This window comes from Nannospalax galili, unplaced genomic scaffold, assembly GCF_000622305.1.
Source record: "Nannospalax galili isolate Female #2095 unplaced genomic scaffold, S.galili_v1.0 scaffold643, whole genome shotgun sequence".
In the NCBI taxonomy this organism is placed as follows: Eukaryota; Metazoa; Chordata; class Mammalia; order Rodentia; family Spalacidae; genus Nannospalax; species Nannospalax galili.
This window is the reverse complement of record NW_008349457.1, coordinates 1,448,107-1,472,116: the sequence shown is the minus strand read 5'-3', so window position 1 is coordinate 1,472,116 and position 24,010 is coordinate 1,448,107. Positions and strand designations below refer to the sequence as shown.

Genomic DNA, 24,010 nt, shown 5'->3' with positions numbered 1-24,010 from the left:
CTTCATCCCCACCCACTGCAGAACTCTGTTTTCCTGCTGCTCACACACCACTGGGCTCACTCGGGAAGAATAAAGTGGCTCCTCCTCCTGACGATAGTCCTGTGGACCAAGTACACTATTTAGAAATAAAAACCATACTGAAAATCTTTTCACTGAGAAGTACCTGACTGAATTCACTGTCACTTCTGAAGCCCGGGGCAGAGACTATGCCTGCCTGCTGCTCACTATCTTCCTTAGATGCCTTCTTCCCTTCTTCCCATTTTGAGCAAATGTCTATCACACATTTGGCTCCCAGGTTCCCAAGAATGGCTGAGGCAATGCCCTGTGTGGTGGGGTTCTCTGGGGGGCATTTCCCCTGGGTCTGACCAACAGTAAACACTGCATGCTGTGCCCTGGCCATCACAGCTAGCCACAGACTCTCAATATCCTTGAACCTGTACCATCTGCCTGGAATCTGGGAACTGCTTCTGCAGTAGGGATGCAGGGAGCCCTCAGTGATGTTTCTGGGATGAAAGCTGCTATTCTGGCTAGCTTTCCCAGTGGTGAGCACAGAGTGGCATTGTTTCCCTGAGTGCCTCTGCAATGCCTGCTGCCTAGCCCAGTTCCAGAGTATGCCGAGAACGTGGCTCACAGCCAAGCTGTGCTCACCCTGGGATCTGCAGCCTCCCCTCCCTTCTCTATACTGAGCAAGCTTGCTTAGGACTCATGACCACTTCATTCAGCACCTGCCTTTGAGATGCCCAAACTGAAAATGCATCCCTGGGCCTTCAGGACTGGGAGGCTGCATCACAGGCCAAACGCACCATAGGGTTCTTATTGAAAGCTGTATCTTTTGCCAGGAACTAAGGAAGCACAGCATCTTTGGGGGAGATACCTTCTGTCCCTTTAGGCTGAAGGCAGTTGGATCTGCAGCCTTGTGGTCTCTTTTCTCATCCACAGCCAAAGAGGACTTCCACGTGGCAAAAGCCTCATTTGTGCCTTCCTGGAGGTCTCTGCAGATCTGGCTTGCTTTACTATCTTATGGTTCCCAGAGACCTGGCCACCACTGAGATGTGTGGAAGAGATGACTTGGGAAGACTTGAATCCCCTGCAGGGCCCACGGCTGTCAAGAGGCTTGTAGCAGGGCCATCGACCTCTAGTTGAGCTGCTCAGAACAAGTCAGTGGCCATGAGGGAAGACAGAAGGAGTGGGGCCTGCGAGGGAGGGATGATGGGGGCTGTGTCAGAGGTGGTTTCCTCTGGCTCGCTGTCGCCTTCATCCAAACCTTCTGTGAGGGATGGGATGATTCTGACCACATTGTCTTCAAAGTGGACCTGTTTCTTTTTACCCAAGGAGTCAGAAGGCTCCAACATCAGCTCCATTAAGGTCTCTTGGGGCTGCAGGGCACTGGGCTTCTTGGTCCCCTTCAGGATGCTCTTCATGTGCATGAAGAGTGAGCCAGGCCCCTCCTTGAGGGCCCCGTGGAAAGTGTAGGTTTGTTCAGTGTCCCCACAGCCTGTGGTGCTCACCGCGCTGCTGGTGGGGTCTGTGTACTGCTCTGGGGCAGCGAGGGTCTCAGGGGCAGACTTGTTCTTCTTCCGTTTGCTCAGGAGGAAGTAGGCCAGGCCGGTGACGATGAGCATGGAGCCTAGAAGAGATTTGAGAGGTCGGGACCCTGCACAGACACATCACGGAGGACAACCAGAGGCTGGGCAAGCTTGTCCCCCGACAGAACCACCACTGTGCCACGCTGTGCTCAGTGCCCCCATGGGTCCAACCTTCCCATACCCACATCAAACTCAGAGAGTGACATGACAGGGTTGCTAAGTTAGATAGACCAGTGCTGTGTGGGGCCAGGAAGCTGGGCACCTCGTGGGCACCAAAGAAGGGCTCTGTTTAGCTTCTTCTGATCTCTGTGCCCCAAGTCCCCTGCTTATGATAAGACCGTTGGTCTTGCTGCTCACTGACCGACATCCATCACCACCCTCAGCTTCTCCCTCAGGGTGGATTACTGGGGCCAGGCATGTAATGGCTTTGATAGATTTAAATTCTCTTGTGGATATTGAACTTATTAGACATCTTCTCATTCCCAGAAATGAGACAATCTCCTACAATTCTCCTTCAGGCCCTCACCCTGTGAACTAGGGAAGACATGAATCTGTTTTCATGGGCCAGTCTCCTCTGACACAGCCTATGGCTTCTCTGCTCTAATTTCCTGTAAGGAGCATAGCCTACTTCCAGAAGGCACTAAGCAGACCTATGATGCCCACCAGTGCCCCGGCCTCCTGGATCCGCCTCTCCAGGGGGCAGGGCTTGTGACTCACTCACTATTGGCTGGATCCTCCTTTAAGCCCTTCTGCACGGGCTGGTGGGCAGATGCTAAAGAGGGAGGCACTATGCCCTGTTGATTAGTCTGGGGAGTCTTGGGTTTTTCAAATGGGTTCTGAGAGGGGTAGTGGTCATATAAACAGGGAGGAATGAAGTGAAGGGTTGTAACAAAGAAAGTCAGAGACAGAAGCACAGAGGTGGAGGGGCATTGAATCTGTGGTTAGAAGTAGGGGCATTGTGAAGGAGAGGTAGGAGATGAGGTTGAGATGTTGTTTTTGGGTCCACAAGGAATGCCTTCCTGACTCTGCTGGGGAATTTAGAGCTTTCTGGGCAGGTTCTGGGGATATGGAAGAGTCTAGGCAGATAAGTAGCCATCACTTATCTTTGGAAAGTCATCAGTGAGAGGGCAGCCCAGGGTCCCTTCGAGGGTCCAGCCTCCTGTCAAGGGTCCGGTCTCCTACTGAGGGTCCGGCCTCTGGATGGCTGTGTACTGGAGTACTGCATTCTCAGGATGCCCCCGCCACTTGGGAAGCATGGTGCCTGTCCATGCTGGGTCAGAGAGGGCAGAGGGGCTAGTGGGGGCTCTGGGAGAGGGGACCCAACTGTCCTTTCTAGATCCTACTTGTGGCAGGCCCACACATTGCCACTACCCCTGTCGATCCTACCTGGGATGGTCACATGCCAGACCAGGACAGGGTGGAGGAAGCAGGCTACTGACAGAAGCATGTAGGCCAGGAACTTCTGGAAGCAGCCCAACCAGTGGGCTTTCTCCCTTGCTCTGTGTGCCAGGGACCCCGGCTGACACCTGGGGGAGGGGGATCAGGTTAGCAGGTTAGTGGGAAGCATTCCAAGAAGGTCCCAGCTCCACAGAAGGCCATGGGAGCGGGGGCTGGAACCTGCTGTGGATATGATCTCAGCAGTAGCCCCCAGCCGAGTACTTGGAAGGACTGGAGTCACAGAAGCCCGGGGTCCTCACTGTGGGCTTCATGGCTAGGGGGCTTACTTGGGCCACTCCAGACAGTCCACAATATTTCTAAAAGTCTTTCTGGCCCTGTGTTTTCTGCAAGTCTGTAGACTGGCAGGTCTACAACAGACAAAGAAGGTGTGCACTATAAGAACCAGCTTTCCAGGGCCGTCGTGGGGACTGCACACTGCATGAAGAGCAAGCAGGCTGGAATCCAGCTGCGCCATCCTTGCTAAACCTTGCCTAGACATTGGTCTGGATTTCTTTCCTTACTAGCACACAGGGACCACTCAGGGTAAAGGCAGAGGCCCCGTGATGAGCAGATTTCTTCAGGGACACTGGATCTAGGTTTCAAAGGAGGACAGTGCCTACCTTTAGAGCTTTCATGTTCTGAGAAGGTGGCTACCCAGCTGCACCCAGCCCAAGGAGGGAAGCTGGCTGGTCACACGCAGGACTTTGCTTGGTATGGCTCATTGGTGCCCCCTTGTGTCCATCGGTGGGTGTGGGTGTTTGTGGTATAAAACATTCCTTTTCGCCCCTTTGCAGTAGATTTCAGGGGAAAGGGGGACAAGCTACTGTTCAAGGGCTGAGCCTGGAGGCAGCCAGCGGCCTTTCAAGGGGCGAGGTATCTGGGTCTGAGGCCTGGCTCTCACTGACCATCTAGGGACCTGACTATCTGGGCTTTGACAGCCATGGTCCAGGGTCTGAGCCCTTAGTCACACTGATGTCAATTCTCACACACTGAGCATCGGTATACTGCACTGCGGCCTCTGTGGCCTGGCAGCGGCAGTTCTAAAATGCAGCTCTGCTCCCTGCAACCTGAGCCCCTGTACAGTCTTCAACCTGTGGTGGACGGTCTGGACACAGAGACTAGATGCTCCTAAGGGAGGGAAAGCTGGTTTTTCTGAGGAGTCTGGGTAGAGGCCAGACCTGAATAGACTGGTCTGGATGACAACAGAGGGAAGATGGCCACTGGGCCCAATTGACCTAAACCATTTCTAGGCTGGGGCTTGCTACTTCTAGGAGAAACAGTCCACAGCGGCCTCAGGAGCAGGGCACTCCCAGCCATGGCCCTGTACGTGAGGCATCTGGGGTGTCTGGGGCCGGGTAGGGGTGGAGGAGTCAATTCTGGAGACTACTTACCTGAAGCAGATAGCCAACAGCTGAGCCACAAAGTAGGCCCCTTCGCACACAGAGATGGCAGTCCCTGTAGACCTGTGGGTGGAAAGAGGTGATGGAAGTCAGGCCTGATGCTCCTCTGTGGATTTCTCATGGCTGTCTGCCTGCAGCATCTCTACCTCCTGGGTATCGCCAGTGACAGACTGACCAGGATTTTTGGACCTATTCCTGTCTCCGAGACAACATCCATCCAGTGCTGTCTAGATGGCAGACCTGTGCTAGAGCTGCTGGAGCCATGGCTGAGAGGAGGCTGCGGTCAGCAGGTAAGATGGCCTGTCCCCAACACTTGAAGTGGACACTGGCAGGCATGTACTTTACCTGCTGGCCAAGCCTTAAAGTTAAGCCCGATGAAGTTCCCCTCCTTTCTTCCTCTTTTCCCATCATCCACCCACCAGGAACTGCTAAATACCTGGGGTCAGGCCCTGACTCTTGGCCTTCCTGCCTCCTTGGCCCCCATTTCCTATTCATTGGTTACTAACAGGTTGCCCAGGGCTCTGTGACATCCAGATCTGAAGGTTCTTGTCTTATTCCAGAAGTTCTAAAATCAGGATGTCCTGGGGTGTGCATAAAACCATAGATTCTACCCCCTTCCCCACCCCTCAGTTTGATATATCAGAATCTGTGAATGGAATTTCAAATTTTTTGTTTGGGGCGTCTTCCTGGCCTATGGAATTGAAATGGTATGCCATTTAAATCCCTTTATGCATGTCCACCTTTTCCTAAGTACACAGGAGGTTAGCAGGTACCACAGGGCCTTTGTGCAAGCTAGCCTTTCTTGGAAAGCCTCTCCTCCCCACCCTCCGGTTGCCTGTCTAGGGATCTCTTGTTCCTCCATGTTATAATACATAACCAGAGCCACCAGTCTATGAGCCTTTACAAGGATTTCCCTGTGTATCTCCTGTGATGCCTGGGCCCACAGTGGGAAGGACTTACGGGTGATGAGTGCTCTGTGAATGTGAATCTGGGTGAAAGTGAGTGAGAGCTGACAAAGCAGACAGCTCCCGTCTCCTCAGAGCCACAGATATTACCTGTTACTGATCAGCTGTGTGAATATAGGTAGAAACGTGGCCTTCCTGTGATTCAGTTTCTCATTTATAAATCAAGGTTATCTGTAAAGGCTTCAACAATAAAATTATTACAAATTAAATGAGTTGCTGTCTACAAGGCCCTTAGAGTTGTGCTCATAGAACAACTATCCTTCTATAATGTTATTTTTTTTCCTGTCTCTGTGACTATGGTACTTAATCTCTACTTTTTCCTGCTTTCCTGTGTTTCCAGTGTCTGCCTAATTCTTACCTCTTAGGTTTACAATTATAATAACTAACATTATACAATGATTGAAATGTGAAAATCACAATTCTAAAAGCCTTATCAATATAGACCAACTCATTGGATCCTTGCAACACTTTTATGACCAGCACTAATACTGATGTCATTTACATGCGAGGAACCCGAGGTGAAGAACCTTGCGTAGGGTCACACAGCTAATCAACAGCAGGTGCAGGATTTAAACTACCCCCTAAACTCCAGAGCCGATGTGCCCAAGAAGTGCATCAAAGCCTGTGCTTTGCAAAACTTTCAGCAGAACCTTTTCCTACATCCTGCGACAGAGGGGCAATTGAGGTTCTACAAGTGCGTGACTCGTTCAGACTTCCTGTATGGAGTTAGAGAGTGAGAGGGACGATGGCAGATCTGTGGGTGTTAGAGAGCAAGGTGAGGGTAGGGAGTTTAAAGTCAGTGGCGATGAAGGACATGGAGACTTGAGGCTGGAGTAGATCCAAGAGTGATCGATTGGACATTGGGTCCCCTCAAGACAGGGCAGAGTCCTAAGGAAGAGGTGGCATCCATGGGAGAAGGTATCTGCATTACCTATCCTGGAACATACTGGTGAGTTACCAGCCTTTAGAGAGAAGGCAGGCCCAGCCCTGTTGCCGGGTCCTAAGGAGTCAGTGCTCCAAGGCTGATGAGATGTGGGGAGTGAACCTGGGTGGTGTGTGTGGGGTCCCTTGGGTGCTCAGTGGGAACGTGCAGCATGGTGTCGAGGCAGTGGGGGGAGTGTGAGTCAGAAGTCCCCAGGTATAACTGAGTGTCTAGAGATAAGGTGACAGTAAGGACCTGAGCTCCAATGGTACACTGTTGCTGGGAAGTGGCAGATGTGAGCTGCCAGGAGCGGCAGAGAGCATGCCTTAAAAGGTAGGTGGTGAAACGCTGCTTAGGACTCAGGTGAGCCATGGAGGCAAGGGACAGGTCAGTGAGAAGGGAAAGAGGGCAGATGCAGCTTGAGTTCTTGAAGGCAGGAAGAGGCCGTCTGGCTGTTCCTTACTGCTGCCTCTCAGCTCAGCAGCCCTGCAGCATCCAGGAGCTGAGACACACAGTCTCCCTCTAGCATGGTGAAGAAACAACAAGGATGGAATCGCGGAGATGCTGAGTCACTCTCAGATACCCTAATTTTCCTCACCCCTTGTGATATCACTGCACATCACTCTCCATCCTACTGGGGTGTGCTAGCAGAGACAGCTGGTGGTAGAGAAGAAGGGATATCAGCTTAGGAGCTGGAGTCCTGTGTCTGAACATGGGTCCTGCTGCTCATCAGCTTGGTGACATGAGCTGGCCTCTTAGTCCTGAGTTCTAACATCTCGGCAGTTAGGTCAATATGCGCTTCTTTCATGGTGCTAAGCTAAATGACACAATGTAAATAAGACTTGGAATTGTGCCTAGCATGCAGGGGAACTCAAATATATAGGTCTTTGACCCGAGTCTCCTAAACAAGAGACTTGTTAGCATTTGCTGAATAAAGAAATGATTACAGGGTTGTATGGATGTGTGCGTGGGTGAGTAGATGGGTATATGATGCATGGAGTGGGTGGATAGAAGGATGAGTGAGTGGAGGGTTAGAAGGGCAGATGGATGGATGGATGGATGGATGGATGGATGGATGGGAGACAGGTGGTTAGATAAATGAGTGGGTGGGGCTGTGGATGGATGAATGGGTAGGTAGATGCATGGGTAGGTGAGCGATGGATGGATGAGTAGTTAGATGAGGGATAGGTGGATTGTTACATGGGTGGGTTGGTTAGTGGATGGATTGGTAGGTAGGTAGATGTATGGATAGGTAGATGGGATAATGGACAGATGGATGATGTGTGAATGGGCATGAGTGAGTGTACAGAAAGATAATTGGCTGATCCAGGAGATGATCTTCCCAAACCAAGAATTATCTTAGAAATCTCCTTGGCTACACTTCTGGGATGGGATAGAATTAAGTTGAGAAGTGGGTTGCTCTGTATTGCTCTGAATAGACAGACAAGGGGTGAGCTGGCACAGAGCATGCAGGCAGGGAAGCACAGGTCCATATACTCACAGCAGATAGAAGGCCAGGCTTCTGAACTGTCCCCGGAGAAAGGTCTCGGTGCCCACTCCAATCAACACTGCAGGGGAAGAGGAGAGGGCACAGTGGGCCTGGTGCAGCACTCCCCAGCACTGACCCACAAGGGCTTTTGGTTGAAGCATGAGTTTCCTCTTGACCAGAACCAGGGCAGACCCATTCTATGTGGTGCTGACAGCTAGGTTAAAGGAGAGGAGGAAGCCTCCTGGGTAGTCCCTGGAAACCCCAGGATGAACCTGGAGGACTCCACAACCCTATGATAGAGAAGCCATCCTCTACCCATGTGCCTTAGAGACTGCCTGAGCTAACAGGCCAGCAGCTTGGCTCAGGTTGATGTGTCTGGCTTATGCCTGACCATGAGTGGGAGTTGCCCACATCCCATTCTCTGGGCCGGTCCTTGAGTTTGCTGCTGGGCACTGCCTCACTCTCACCTGATGACTTGGCAGCTGCATCTTGGGCTCCAGACTCATTTCTTTGAACCCATGGCTGACTGACATCTGGGGTATTTTGCTCAGCCTAGGCTCCCTCTCTTACAGTTGGTATTTGTACTCAGTACTGCACCTTCCACTCCTCCGAGGTGTCCAGTTTGGGACAACCTTTCCAGACTGGCTGGCTCCTGGTTCTTACAAGAATTCCTAGAGCTCTCCCAACAGTAAGGTTCTGGGACTGTCTATCCACTGATGGGGACACCCTGGGGAAAGTTCAGGGACTCAGCCCTTTTCTATTGATTGGGGTACCCTCCCCGGTGCTTCTTTGGGTCCTGCTCCTTTTTCCCGTTCCTGTCCTTGCAGAGCCTGAGAGTTTCCATTCCCAGGCGCCCCGAGCTGAAGGAGGCCCTTCATCTCCTCCTGAGACACTGTCTCCTGAAAAACAGGGAAGAAGCCTCTTCTGAAGGCTGCTGACACTCACCCTCACTTTAGAGAGACTATGTGAGAGAAGGGGACTGAGCACTTCAACTTAGGTAGGGGAGGGAGGTGCTTGCGTCTCCTGATACCTTGCCAAGAGAGTTCTGTTCCAGTGCTCTCCTGTGTGGCAAGGACAGAGGTGGAGTTGACCTGCGTCTCTCATCCTCTCCAGGCTCTGCCCTGCTGGTTAGGACTGGACAAGCCATTGACACTGAAAGGCCACAGCCCTCCACAGTGTCAGCCCAACAACAGAGCGTGTCAGAGCTCATCAATACTGTCACATACCTCCTGGCTCCTCCCAGCAGCTGTCCTGGCACAGGCGGTCTATTCCCATTTTACAGAGGAGGAGAGTGAGGCATCATAATGCTGTGTAGTTTATCCAAGGTCCTGTGCTTCAAAGAGAGGGGACTTGAACCTTCTGGCTCCCAGTGATGTGCAGTTTCCTGTTATCTACCTGCAAGGATCTATACCAGTGTATGTGGCTATGAATTTGTGTATGTAAGTGTGTATGTGTGTGTATGTGTAAGAGTATCTATGTGCAAATCTCTCTGAACCTGTTTCCTTATTATACCTTATGAGGATTCTCTAAGTTAACTGATGTCAGGCAGAGCTCTGTGCTTGTTAGTCTTTGACACAGGCCAACCCTGCTAGCAAAGAGGTCTTCCCACCTCTTGACTGGAGAAAGGGCTCAGACTCAGGGCTGTTGATTACAACTACACACTTCTCAGGACACATTAGGGTTCCATTCACAAGATGGTCTAGGCAGGTTTACATGCAAGCATGTGTGTGTTATACATGCACATGGTTAATCACTTAGTGTTTAGTACATATCTGACCCTATTCTTGGCATTCAGTATTTTTCACTTTTTAATCATCCCAGCAGTGATGTGTGAAGGGATTATTCTTACTCTCGTTTTACATTTGAGGAAACTGAGGCACAGACAGTGTAAGAAAAACCAACTAACTAACCAATCGACCACGTCAGATCCTGCATTTAAATCCTATGGTGTCAGTTAATAGCTGAATCGACAAATCTCTCTGCACCCATTTCCCCGTTATACCTTATGAAGATTCAGAGCTGATACCAAGCAGAGCTTGGTGCTTAACGGAGTCACTTGTTAGTCCTTCGTAAAAAAGGCCAACCCTGCTATCAGAGAGGCTTCCACCCCTGGACTGGGGAAAGGGCTCAGGCTCAGGACTAGAGATTACAACTACCTACTCTCTGGACATGTGGGGGTGCTGTTCACATGATGGTCTAGGCCTGTTTGTGACAGACAACCAGCAGGTGGCAGAAACTTCACTCCTGTCCAGATTGTCATATGGAGAATTATTGTAGTATTTTTTTTTAAAATGTATTTATTTATTTTTTTATTTTATATGTATGGATGTATTGCCTGCATGTAGGTAAGTGCATCCGTGTCATGCAATGCCTGCAGAGGTCAGAGGAGGCTGTCGGATCTCTTGGGACTGGAGTTACGGACAGTTGTTAGCTGCCATGTGGGTGCTGGGATTCAAACCCGGGTCTTCTGCAAGAACAACCAGTGTTCTTAACCACTGAGCCATCTCTCCAGCCCCGGTTTTTGTTTTCTAACTACCTCAAACTGACACAGAGAGAGGGTCAACAGTCAGAGGGGCATTGGAAGAACACTGTCCAGGCAGAGTGCTCTAAATACCAGCACCAATGAGATGAGTGCTGGGTTTGAATCCTAGTTCTGTGGGTTATTACCTAGGTAACCCCTGGCAAGTACTTACTCCATTTGTGCTTGGTTTGCTTGTCTCTGGAAAGGGCAGAGTAGGCGATAACGCCTAGTTATTCCTGAATGGAAGCATCACCTAGTTTTGTGCCTGGTGTGGGGTGGTCAGTACACATGAGTGCCTCCCGCAGTCTTGGCCTCCCAGCTCTCCAGCTTCCAGTCATCCCTTGTGTACCCAGGGGAGTGGTGGCCCTCCCCAAAGCTTTATCTTTATTCTAGCCAACTTCGGTTCCGGTTCCGCACGCCCCAGGAGACAGGATGTCTTTTAGCCGGTAGGGAGGAAAGTGTGAGGGAGACAGGCATCAGTCCTCAGACCCAGTGAGGATTAAGGGGAGCCAGAGGAATCTTCATAGAAGGGTGAAAGGCCCTTTGACACCCAGACCCAAGGGTCATCTGCTTTCTGCCTGCCCTCACAGTCTGGGATTTGTGATCTTGGAAGCAGCCCATGCCAAACTGTGATAATCTTGACCAAAGAGATGTCGTTCCTTCTGTCCCTTGCACTTTCTGTCTATCTGGGGCCTTGATCCTCAGTCTGCTTCTGCCCCCATGTCTTGGAGTTCCCTTATAGCTTTTCCTAGACAGTGCTGCCATTTGATCTTTTATGACTTACTGTGGGAATGACTTGGGGTCAGGCCCAATGGAAGGGTTGGTATCAGGGTGAGACATCAGGTTCACTCCTGGGGTGCTTGGTCAAGCAGGAGAGATAAAACATGGGCAGAGAAAAGGCCATGCTAAGAGGGGATGTCTCAAGCTGGGAGGGGGCTCAGCTGATGCTCAGGGAGAGACAGACAATGAAGGGAAGGACCATTCCTTGGGATGATCAGCGAAGACTTTGTATAGAAGATCAAACCAGGGTGGTCTCTTTTGCTTTGGCTCAGCAGAAGTCCCCATGCTAGATAGCAATTATGCCTCCAGCCCCACATCCCTCTTGGTATCCACACCCCTCATTATGTGACTTTACCATCCCTTATCCAGAGCAAACTCTTTTCTCTACTCCCTGACTCTTGACTCAGCAATGTGTCTTGCTTTGAGTAATGGTGTTTTTCAGACAAATAGAGACACAAAGTGGACTTGAGAAATGGCCTGCTCTCCTGTGTCTCTGCCACCACCACCAGCCTCCCGACTGGAGCATGAGGGACATAGAAGAGTCCCCTTTATCCTTTCAGCCAAGACCAGTCTAGATAAGCCAACAGTTGCCTGACCACCTGGAAACATAGCCAGCCAACCTTAACAGAGCTGCCTGCCTACTCGCTCAGATGTGCAAACAACTGAAACTTACTGCTCTGTGCCCCTGAGGTTTTCAGAGTACCATTTGACATAGATGATATTCGCTTTCAGTGACAGCTTTATTGAGATGTGCTTGAGGTCCAACAAATCGCGTGCTTCAAGTGCAATTTGATAAGCATTGACATAGGTCTTCACTCACGAAATATTACAATCAAGAGAACGGTCATCTTCATTACCTCGAAAGTTTTCTTGTATCATGTCACTGACACCTTTCCTTTGCTTCCTTTTGTCCACACCCAAGCAGCTAGTGATCTGCTTCTACCACTAGAGATCAGTCTGAGCTTCACTGTAGTTTACATATGTAGCGTCAAACAGCATAGCATCCATTTTGCTGTCTCCTTGCATTCAGCACATTATTTCCAGATTCGGTTATGCCGTGGAGTACATCAGTAGCTCACTCTCATCTATAGCTGACTAGTATCGCCGACTAATATGGATGTGCCTCGGTTTGTTTATAATTCACACACTGATAGGCACTTGGGTTGTTTCTAGTTTTGGGCTATTATGAGTCAAACATTCATAAGCAGTCTTTGCACGACTACAAGTTTTCTTTGCTCTTGTACAAATGCTTGAGAGTGGAAGAATTAAATCACATGGCGGTGTGTGCATGTTCCAAAGTAAGAAACTGTCAAATGCTTCTCATTCCTGCTTGTAGCGTGTGAGAATCGCACAGCCTTGCCAATGACTCGGCACTTGCTCTAGTAAGTCTGAGGCATCCTAGTCATTCTAATACACATGCAATGATGTCTCACCATGATTTACATTTTCCCGACGACTAATAGGTGCAATATTTTCCTGTCATTGTTTGCCATCATGCGTCTTTTTTGTTAGTGTGTCTTTTCATTCTTCCAACTTTATATTTTGAGAGAATAGTTTAAAATTTTTGGTGCATCAATCACAAGAATTTTATTAATTCTTTAATGGATTGAACTTTTGATATTGTGCTAAGGACTCTCAGCCTAACTCACCACTGAGACTTCATCTTGTTGTCTAAGAGTTTTATACCTTTAAGATTTATCTTTTAGATCCATGATTCATTTTCAGCTTTTTTTGTATAATGCATAAAATGTAAATAGAAGATCATTTGTAGCAAAAGGACACTTGTTTAGGTCTCATTTGTTGCAGAAAATCTTTTATACACTAAGTTGTCTTTGTGTTTTTTTCTTTAAACCCAGTAGATTTGCCAGAGTCTGTTTCTGGCTCTGTTCTGTTCCATTATTTATTTGTCTTTTTCCCCCATCAGTACTGCTATGTCTTGATTTATGATTGATGTAGCGTTATAATAAGCCTTAGAGTCAGGTGGTATTATGATTTTATACAAAATAACTTTGGCTTTTTACATTTCCTGTGAACTTTAGAACTAGCCCATCAAACTGATCAACCCTAAGCCTCCTAGGACTTTGACTGGGATTGCATGAAAACTGTAGTGATTTGGGGGAGAGCTGGCAACTTTACAGTATTGTCTTCTCACTCAGGGACAAATATATGTTTCTATTTAGGTCTCTTCTCCTAACTCTCAACAGTGATTTCTAGTTTTCAGTGTATGCAATTAAAAATATCATTTGTCAGATCTATCATTGCATATTTGATATTTGTAATAAGATTATGAATTATATTTTAAAAATTTCATTTTCTAGTTGTTGCTAGTATATGGGAATATATTGATTATTGTAGCTTGTCTTCTGCACCTTTACTAAAATCATTCTATTACTTCAAGTAGCTTTTGTACATTAATACATTTCATCAACTGTTCTACAGATGATCATATCTGTGAAGAAAGTGTTTTTCTTAGCTGGGTGTGGTGATGTATGTCTGAGATCCCAGCATTTGGGAGACTGTAGCATCATGAGCTCAAGTTCAAACCTGGACTAAATGGTGAGATTGGGTCTTAAAAAATTCCTAAGAAAGAATTTTTCTGGGTCTGGAGAGATGCTCAGCAGCTAAGAGCACTGGCTGCTCTTGCAGAGGACCTGGGTTCAATTCCTAGCACCCACATGGCAGCTAACAACCATCCGTAACTCCAGTTCCAGGGGATCTGACGCCCTCTCTTGGTCTTTGTAGGTATTGTATGACATGGGTACACTTATATACATGTAGGCAATACACTCATACACATAAAATAAAAATAATAAATACATTTTTTTAAGAAAGACTTTTTTTCCCCCCTGGGGCTGGAGAGATGGCTCAGCAGTTAAGAACACTGACTGTTCTTTCAGAAGACCTGGGTTCAAATCCCAGCATCCACATGGCAGCTAACAATGGTCTGTAATTCCAGTTCCAGGGGATCCAACAGCCTCTTCTGTCCTCTGCAGGCATTGCACGACACGGGTGCACTTACCTACATGCAGGCAGTACATGCATACACATAAAATAAAAATAATAAAGTATTAAATAAAAGAATTTTTCTTTTTTTTCCTTTGCCAATTTGTTTCTCTTCGTTGCATTACCATATTGGCGGGAAGTTCCAGCACAGAACTGACTGTAAGTGATGAGAATGGACATCCTTGGCTGGCTCCAGCCTCAGGAGAAAAGCATCTAGTCCTTAACTTTTAGGGGAGCTGCATAGTTTGGGGTAGATGCCCCTTTTAGGTTGAGGACTTTTCCTTTTGTTCTTGGTTTCTGATAGTTTTACTATGAAAAAAAAATGTGGGATCCTGTCAAAACCTTTCTCTCTGTCCATTTACATGACAATACAACTTCCTGCTTTAGTTCCTTAATATGCTATCTTAGTCCATTTGGGCTAACAAAATACCATAGACTGCATGGTTTGTAAACATCAGAAATGCATTGGCTCATAATTTTGGAGGCTAAGAAGTCCAGGGTCTCTAGGTACTGGCAGATTTGTCCTCCGAGGGCCCACGTGGGGTTATCACGTGGCAGCGGCACTTCTTAGAAGGCACTGATCCCATTCATCAGAATTCTGCCTTCATAACCTAGTCATGCCATAGGCTTCGATCTGAATACCATCATCATCTTAATGGCAACATAAGAATTCATAAGAATTAACAACAGGGAACACAAATAATAGGTGACCAAATATATCAATTGATTATTCAAATATTAAAGCAATCTGCATTTCTGCAACAAACTCTGCTTGTTATGACATGATCCTTTTCACATAATGTCACTTTGCTATAACTCTTCAGAATGCTTGCCTCTGCTGATGAAGGCTGTTAGTATGCTTTCCTTGAAATAGTGCTGTCTAATTTTGGTATCCATGTAAATGCTAATTCTATAAAATGAATTGGAAATCACTCCCTCCTTTTAAAATTTCTAGGAGAATTTACATAGAATAGATATCATTTCTTCCTTAAATGTTGGTAGAAATCCTCCACGAAGCAATCTGGGCTAACCCACCAGTTTCCAGTGACAACGCTGCTGTGCGACTTGACCGATTCTTTGACACAGAAAGGAAATTGTCTCTGACTAGAATATCATTTTTTTTATGAGGACTCATAGAACATTTTTCTCTTCGGTCTTGGCTTGAAACAACCAAAGTATATGCTCCTCATATACTCTCAAGGTTCAGAAAGAAAGTGGCCATTTGCTCTTCTATATGACACTTTCCTTGATGCCAGAAAAAAAACCAAACGTGTATCCACAGCACACGTGACATGCTTTATCTGACCTCTGCCTGGCCTGTGGTGTGGCTTCCTAAGCTCCCCTCCTCAGTCTTGGACACTGGTGTTAACTGCATGCCTTTTCTATCATATGGTTGAAAGAACTCTCAGCTCTGGAAATGCAAATCAAAACTATGGAGATTCTGTCTCACTCCAGTCTGAATGGCTCTCATCAAGGAAACAAATCTGGGGGCTGGAGAGATGGTTCAGTGGTTAAGAGCATTGACTGCTCTTGCAGAGGACCCAGGTTCGATTCCCAGCACCCACATGGTGGCTACAAACCGTCCTTAACTTCAGTTCCAGGGGAATCCGATGCCCTCTTCTGACCTCTGTGGCATTGCACAACACGGAATCACTCACATACATGCAGCCAATACACTCATATACATAAAATAAAAATAATAAATAAAATATTTCTTAATAAAAGAAAAAAAACAAAGCTGGGGGAAGAGGAACTCTTTTTTCTAATGTGTATGAGTGTTTTGCCTGCATGTATGTAAGTGCACCCATGTGTGCAATGTTCACAGAGGGAAGATGAGGGTGCCAGATCCCCTAGAACTGGAGTTATAGATGGTTGTTAGCTGCCATGTAGGTGCTGGGAACTGAACTTGGGTTCTCTACAAGAGCAGCCAGTGCACTTAACCACTGAGCCATCTCTCCAGTCTCATGGAAAAAGGAACTCTTATACTATGTTGGTCAGAATGCAAGGCAGAGGAGCCATTACGGAGATCCAAATGGAAGTTTCTCAAAAAACTAAAAAAAATAGAGCACTATGTGATCTATCTAGATATACCCCTGCTGGGTCTACACTCAGGGGAAATTAAGTTAACACACCACAGAGCTATTGCCAATGCATGCTTATAACGCCACTCTGCAAAGATATGGAGTCAGCTCAAGTGCCCATCAAGAGATGAAAAGGTAAAGAAAATGTGTACATTTGTGCAATGGACTTTTGCTCAACCTTTAAGAAGAATGAAATTATGTCATTTGCAGAAAGAAGAACAGAGTTAGAGACCATAATGTTAAGTTAAGCCAGGCTCAAGAAGAGAAAGAAATGCGTTCTTTTATATGAGGAGTGCGTGTGTGCGTGTGTGTGTGTGTGTGTGTGTGTGTGTGATGAAACTAGAAGGACTGTTGAGGAGCTAGGGGTCAGTGGGGATGGAGAGGGAAAGCTAAGCATGGCATGTAGATGAATATGAACAAAATATAAGCTCTATAGGCTCAGTGGTTAAGGGTACTTGCTGCTCTTACAGAGGACCTCAGTTTGGTTCCCAGTGCCCATGTTAGGCAGCTTACAACTGCCTGGAATCCAACTCTGTGGGATTCAGTACTCTCTTCTGGCCTCCGAGAGCACAAGGACCCACATTCACATACACACACACACACAGACATACACAGATACACACTTACATGTAGGCAAAACACTTATACACATAAAATAAAAAATAGTACACAAAATATTAAAAATAACAACAATGAAGAAATAACCAAGGTTGTGTGCACTAATCTTAACAGCCCCAGTTCAGGATGTGATGAGAAATGTACCCCTGGGTCAGGTCTTTTAAAGTTGAGTCCCTCCCTCCCTCCCTCTCTTCCTAGTTTCCGGGGACACTAGTTGCTTTGCTTCCTTCCTTTCTGTTCTTTGAGCCCTTCCAAAGGAGTCAGTTGCTCATCCTTGCAGACTGTTTCCTGAATAATCCTCTGAAATTGGCTGCCCTGAGTTAGAATCTGTAGCAGGCAGATTTCTTCTTAAGTCATTGCTTCACTGAAGTCTCAGGGTAGAACTAATGGCTGTCTCTGTTCTATAGATGGAAAATGGAAGCTCAGAGTTCAGGTGATCAAGGAAAGAGTTTTCCAGGGGGCTGAGAACTTGCTCATATGAACTTATATAGTGACAGCATACACAAGACCCATGTAAACTCAAAGCAGACAAAAACCCAGCATAGAAGTGGGGAGATGGGTAAGAAGCGCCAACTTTAGCTGAGGACCTATTGGCAATGATCACTGCTAGGGGAGGGTTAGCTGGTCTTTTTTAAGGAGTGATGCTAGACAGGTGACCAGGCTCCAGTGGACAAACTCACATGGAGGGACAACTGGGGACACAAACTTGACTCAATAGGCCTTAATATATATGACACAATGTGTGAATATGGTGGGAGGGCTATGGGGATATGCAGATAGGGAAGGGAATCTAAATATGACTAAGATGTATTGTATGAAATGCACAAAAATTCAATAAAAATATATTGCATGAAAAAAAGAGCTCAGGTGACATGCGTAATGTCACACACCTGGTAAGGGTAGAGCAGGTCACAGACCCCTGAGGTAGTAGAATGTGTTACTAGTTTGCCTCCCTGGTCAGATGGCAGGCCATCCCCCAGGGTAGAGGACTTGCCGTCCTAATATATGGACGTATATTACATAACAGGGAAACAGCACATTTTTGCAGAGGAAGTGAATCGTATTTCCACATTTCTGCTCTAAATCAAAGAAGACACAGGCACAAAGAAGTAAAGAAAGAAACACTGAACTAAGTCCTGTTGTCGTTTTACTGGAAGCAGAAGAAGAGAGACTGTGTTTCTTCACTAAGACAATCAGATCAGAAAAGAAACAACAGTGTTCTCCCAGGAGATCTGGAATCCCTTTGTGACCTCACCGGGCCACAAATCCCCTGCAGACACACTGGGCACAGGATTTCTTAAGTGGCTGGAGGTGGTCACGGGTTCTGGATGTAAGGGTGCGTGTGCTTAGACAGCATTTTTTTCTTGAAGGCTTTGACTAAAGTGAAATCACACACACATTTGTTATACCTTTTAAGAAACTAGAATTCTTAGATTTTAAATGCCTTTGTGTAGATTAAATACATAAGCAGGTTAATGGGTCTTTGCCGCTTTTGTTTACAAAAATGCTCTCCCTAATCAACATCATTGATATCTTGCTGGGATCTCAGACTTGCCTTCTAACTCTCAGCCTCCAAGACCTCAGTGGGAAATAAGAGAATAAAAATCCAAGGTGAAGGGAGGCTCGCTAGAATTTTGTGATGGAGTAAAAAGCTGGGGAGTTAAAACTGTGCGGACAGGTTGGGTGTGCTGCACACGCCTTTAATCCCAGCCCGCGGGAGACAGAGACAAGCTGGTCTCTAGGAGATGGAGGCCTTCCTGACTTATACGGCGAGTTACAGGTCAGCTGGGGCTACAGAAGGTTAATGGGTCAACAAAACAAAACAAAACAAAACAAAACAAAACAAAACCCCCAGTGATCCCAGGTTGATCCCAAGCACTTGATCTGGGAGAAAGGGAATTAGCTTGACAAGCCAGATTTGGTCAGAACAGATTTGCTTGGATGTCACCTTGTGTTTCTTCTGCTGTGCCCGGTCCTTAGGAGCTCCAGCATTGCTGCTGGGTGCCTGGGTATACTGGACTTCTGACAAACCATCTAAGCATTCAGCCTCAGCTTCCCCATTTATTAAAGGATTAAATCCAGCGCTATGGTCCTCAGGTATTTGTGGGGTCATAGCGACAGCAACACTAGAGTCTGCTCTCAGTTATGGACCTATAAACAGGAAGACCTTCCTTCTGGAAATATATGCAGCTCTGTCCATCTCCAGATGGGGCCAGGAGCAGACTCAGTAGAGACAGTCAGGGTGAATTGTGCATGTAGATCACTTAGAAAAAGAAGGAACAGGCAGGTGAAGTATCAGTGTTGTCAGGTTTGGAAAGTGTTCAGTGACCCTTGACTGTGCACCACGTGCTGCAGTGTAGTGACACAGGCACCACAGTCCCACCCGCCTGAGCCTGTACAGTCCAGACTGGCCCAGGGTCGGGTCTTAACAGTGGACTATGGAGAGATTCTGACTGGGCCTTGCTGGTACCCATCTGTGCTTTTTATCTTGTGTCTTAGAGTCATTAACATACAGAGAGATATGTACTTTAACCCTGATTTAGGCACAGGACACTGATTACAAGTGTCTTAGGGACAGATGCTCATCGGTTAGACTCTGTCTCCTACTTCCTGGTCATGAGGCCTTGGGCACAAGTGCTTCAACTCGGCAGGCCTTGGTCTGCTCCCTGTACAATGGGCATGAAGGTGAGTCTGGTGAGGCCTTCACGAATAGTACAGAGCACGAAATGAGCTTCTGCACTGAAAACATACAGTACAGTAACGACTCCTATAATGATGTCAATTACAAGCTACCACCTTCTGGAGCAGAGGCGGGAGGAATCAAATAGAAAGAACTCTGAGAAGCTTCTAGCATGAGCCTCTTTGATCTGAGGAAAGTTGAGAGGTCCTAGCCAAGGGTCGATGACATTTTTGGGAAGCAGATTACTCTTGGGAAAGCCCATCCCCATTTGTGTACAGGGACACAGACAGAAGGAAAGGGCCTTCCGTCCTGGATGAGGGCCCCAAGACAGGAGTCTCCTCCTTCCCTACATCCGTGCCTTGAGGGCCCAGCAAGGCATCTGGGCATTGACTCTTCTGAGTCATTTACTGGCCTGTGGAAGGGCTGAGCAGAGGTGGGGGAGTTACTGGAGATTCCTCTGACAAGTATTGCAGATGTTCCAAGGAAAGCAACTATGCCTTTTCAGCCACTGCTGGGAACTAATCTTATGAGGCAATTTCTCATCAGGTAGAAGAGTGTTCTGTACTGCTAGGTCCCATCCAGTTAGCAGTCATTCACCAGGTCCCTTCTCCTGATGAACTACTAGTCTGTAGTAAGAGCCAATCACAAGTAGAGTATGGTGGTATACAACTATAGTCTCAGAGGCCAAGAGAGGAGGGAGGAAAACTTGAGGCTAGTCTGAGCTAAATAGAGAGACTCTTCCTCAAAAGAAAAGAAAAGAAAACAAAACAAAACAAAAAGCTACCAATAGGAAAAAAATGGCTATAGGGCACCACCTCTCACACAGGTAAACACAGTGAGAATATGTTTTGAATGATGGATTGGCAGGTGTTCCCACATCTGTACAGGAGGTGTTCCCACATCTGTACAGGAAGGACAGGGCATTCCATGTGTGCTTTGTGAGCAGGGTTTTGTGTCATGTCTTAGCAACAGAGGCATGGAGGGGCCACATTCATACAAGCACACACTGTACACACCATACACACATAGCCCTCACCCCCCCATTGTAAGATAATGCCAGACTGGGGGTGTCTGTGATGACCAGGAAACCATATGAGAAATTTTGAAAATACTCTGGCTGGGTAGTGTCTGTTTATTTATGTCCTATTTACTCTGGATTAGTGGTAATATCCGTCTCCAAAACTACCTGTGTAGGTCTGAGTGGGCCAGCAGTGCCTGTGGAGTGTTATGAAGGTGGTTACAGGGGAGGAAACAGAGTACAGAGACCTATTGTGCAGTGATACCCTGGGTCGGTGAGAAGTGCCCACAGAGGAGGCTTTGGGGCCTGAGATAGCCATCTCTCAGGAGCTGCCTCATCCTTGTCCCTGAAGGTGGCATGCTGCGAGTCCTTGGAGACAATTCTGCCCAGATTCTGGGCACTCCATACTATCTCTCTGTAGGGACCACCTCAGTGCCCCACCCCTGGGTTTCTGAAAAGTGCCAGCCTGCGGTTTCAGGTCTCATTTCTTCTTTAGCAGCAGTGTTCCTACAGTGGGGCCTAGACTTTCCAACAGAGGACTTCAACAAAAGGAGGCTTAAGGAATTTGCAAATCTTATGTACTGGAGACAGGCCAGGAGGCCAGCGAGGCCAGAAGAAACCTGAGATTCGCCTGAGAGCACCAGAGTCCCTCTCTAGCTTCCCACTGGCTCCAGCACTCTGGAGAGCCCAGGGGAGATTCTTTGAAAGCCTGGCTTTTAGAAGGCAACTGTAGCCTATTTTTAGCCTGGCTCTTATATGAAAACCAAGCAGGAGATCCATCTCCAGCATTATCAGCATCTTCTTCACAGAGATGAAGGTTGTGGTTAAGAAGGCCAAGATGTGTGTCCATGTGTGTGGGAGGGGGTTGCAAAGTCTCCCGTGGGTTGAGATAAATTGGACTATTACACTAATCCATTAGAGAATCGATATGTGCATCTGAAACAGCTTCCTGGCAGGAGACAGGAGCAGGTGGCAGCTCTGGGTAGTGTGGCTGGGTTCCAGTTATGGGACTCCGGGTAACTCAAAGGGCACAATTTATGTATTTGGAACCCAAAGTGTAGAGGGAACACAGTAGACTTGGGGCAGCACTGGTAGACAAAAGCTCCACTCTAGTCATAGTAACATGTGTAGGGTTACCTTCTTCTCCCCAGGACGAGCTATTAGGGGCCTTTGTGGTCCTTTCTTACACATGGGCCGCACTGTAGATCTGAAGGAAGCTGGAACAGACACTTCCATCAGCCTATCCGCTCAGGCCTCAGAAGATCAATTTTTCTGCCTAGGGATATAGGGAAGACGCTGACCAGTGCCCCTGGGAAAATTTCATAGCCAAAGCTCTGGGCTAGCTGCTATACTGACCTCTGGTGTGACCTTGGGCAAGGTCATGACTCCAATCTGAGTTCATTTGCTCCATCTTATACCAGAATGGCTGGAATCTGCCCTTTCCTGCTCTGACTAATAGCTCTGGTGCCAGAAGGTCCCACTAGCTGGTTCACCACAAGTCCAGCATAGTGTCTGAGGAATGACCCGGATCCTCGCCGATTCTGGGGCATGTTATAAGTACTACTTCCAAGACCCTTTGTCCACAGCGCTACATCATTGTGCTCAGTTACTGCATCTGCCAAGACCCCTAGCCAGAAGATCCATCACACAGGTCAGGAAGCTCAGCTTCAAGGATCTATGGGGCTGGACCAAGGTTGTACCTGCAGTCATGCATCACAGGGCTGGGGCTCACTCAGATCAGACTGCTTTGGTCTGAGCTGGCAAGGCCTTTCGATTGGGTAAAACTCTTGAGAAAGTTTTTTTTTTTCCCCCAGATGTAAAGAAGGTCTTTAATGTGCATCCCTTCCTCGTCTCCAAGGAACATACTGCTCATTAGCTCCTCAGCACACATGATGGCCCCAGCAAAGGTCAGGGTCATGGTCAGAAGCCAATTCTGGCTAGCCTTCTGAAATCCCAGTCTGATAAGCATCGCTGTGACCAGCTTGGTGAGGGACAGAAGCCAGCTCAGGCAATCTCTTGTCCCCAAAGCCCACCCCATGCTCCTCATAGTGAGGGGGCTGGTTTTCTACAGTGCATTTTGTTAGTAGGGTCTGAGGTGGGCCTAGGAAGTCTGACATTTACAAGCCCAGCATGTCCCCTGAGGACAGAGCTGCCCCTTGACTGAGATTCTCTCCATGGGCGAAACAAGTTGAGCTTAGTTGACCATTTTCATGACTACACAGTGGTACAATAATTCCCACTTTGTTCAGCCCTCTGCATCTTCACCGTCAGCCCCTTCTTCAACCCGATATCCTCACAACCCTCTGGGGGCTGGCAGCGGGCAGGCTCCTTAGCTCCATGATGGATATGCTGAGGGTTTCCAAGGTCACATGCAGAGTGGGTTGCCAGGCCCAAGGCTCACTTCCCTCCATCTGCCTATGGCTGACCCTGCACCCGCCACTTTCCTGCAGTGCAGTCTTTCTGAAGGCCTTGAAAGAGAAATCAAAGGCCAGATGTGGCCACACGTGTCCACCATCTCTTGGCTATACTCATTCCTCTAGCGGCCCCGCCTAACTGTGCTCCTGAGCAGGAGGCTGCAGACAAGAGACAGGGTCTTACCTGCAGCAGTGGTGATGCCCAAGAGACGGCACGTATATTCCAGCCCAGTCCAGAACACCTGGAGCTTCATGGTGCCAGGGCTGTGGGCCGAGTCCCCAAGGGGAAAGGAGCAGAGGTCCCTCCGGATGTGAGATGCTCTGGATGCCCCTGCACAAGGAGGCTGCAGAGGGTGGCCCCTGAGCCCTGGGGCTCTGTGTTCCTGATCCAGTCCTGGCCACCAGAGCCCAGTTGAGGTGTGAACAGGGCTCACCTTCCCAGCTCAGTAACCCATGTCCTTGCCAAGTGCTCAGCTTAATCATTACCTTGGAAGAATTCTCCTGCTGCTCCGTGCACAGCCCCAGCCTGGGCTGGAGCTGCTTCAGCCCGGTACAGCCAGCTGCCTGAGATTAGGGCTGGGCCGGAGGCAGCTTGGAGCTGGCAATTAACTGTTTCTGGCTGGGAAGAGGAAACAGGGGAGTAAGTGCCCCAGTCCTTCCTTATCAGGTAGTGCCAAGAAAAGTCACACCTACACCTCACCGGCTCACTGGGGTCCTGGAGGGGACTGTACACATGCAGATCTGAGGAAGAAAGGAGAGAGAGGTAGAGACAGAGATGGAGATGGAGATAGAGAATGAATGTTCCTTTAAATCACCAATAGGAACAACTTTTGAAATGAGTTGCAAGTTTCTTTCTTCTGTGTATAGGTGGATTGGAAAACTTCTCTGGTCTGATAGATGTGGGCTTCAACAAGAACTGCTTAGCTCAGGCCCATGCCATGCAGAGACCCTCTCCAATCCCTGACATGCTTTCCGGATATGGGATGTGGGAAATCATGATACTCACTACGTCAATAATTAACCGACCTTAGGGAAACCAGAGGGTCTCTGAGCCTTAGTAACTCTGGCAGAACACAAAGATAAAATACAGCTGTAC

General features: G+C 47.9%; 1 protein-coding gene across 1 annotated transcript; it reads right to left on the bottom strand.

Annotated features, from left to right (window-relative positions):
* Positions 1-840: 840 nt before the first annotated feature.
* Positions 841-23,168, bottom strand: Tmem72 (transmembrane protein 72). Its single transcript, XM_008846920.2, has 5 exons — positions 23,099-23,168; positions 7,812-7,878; positions 4,415-4,486; positions 2,973-3,112; positions 841-1,627 (listed from the first exon to the last, which is right to left on the bottom strand). Exons 1-5 carry the CDS (start codon positions 23,166-23,168, stop codon positions 1,149-1,151), a joined length of 828 nt encoding a protein of 275 aa, XP_008845142.1. The 3' UTR covers positions 841-1,148.
* Positions 23,169-24,010: the final 842 nt, after the last annotated feature.

What these genes read in the sequence shown, in the direction of transcription:
- Tmem72 (XM_008846920.2), bottom strand. Translation starts at nt 23,168, where the DNA reads ATGAAGCTCCAGGTGTTCTGGACTGGGCTGGAATATACGTGCCGTCTC. An exon ending in GGGCATCACCACTGCTGCAG is followed by an intron (nt 7,879 to 23,098) that starts GTAAGACCCTGT and finishes CTTCCCCTGCAG; the next exon opens with TGTTGATTGGAGTGGGCACC. An exon ending in AGCCTGGCCTTCTATCTGCT is followed by an intron (nt 4,487 to 7,811) that starts GTGAGTATATGG and finishes TTCCACCCACAG; the next exon opens with GTCTACAGGGACTGCCATCT.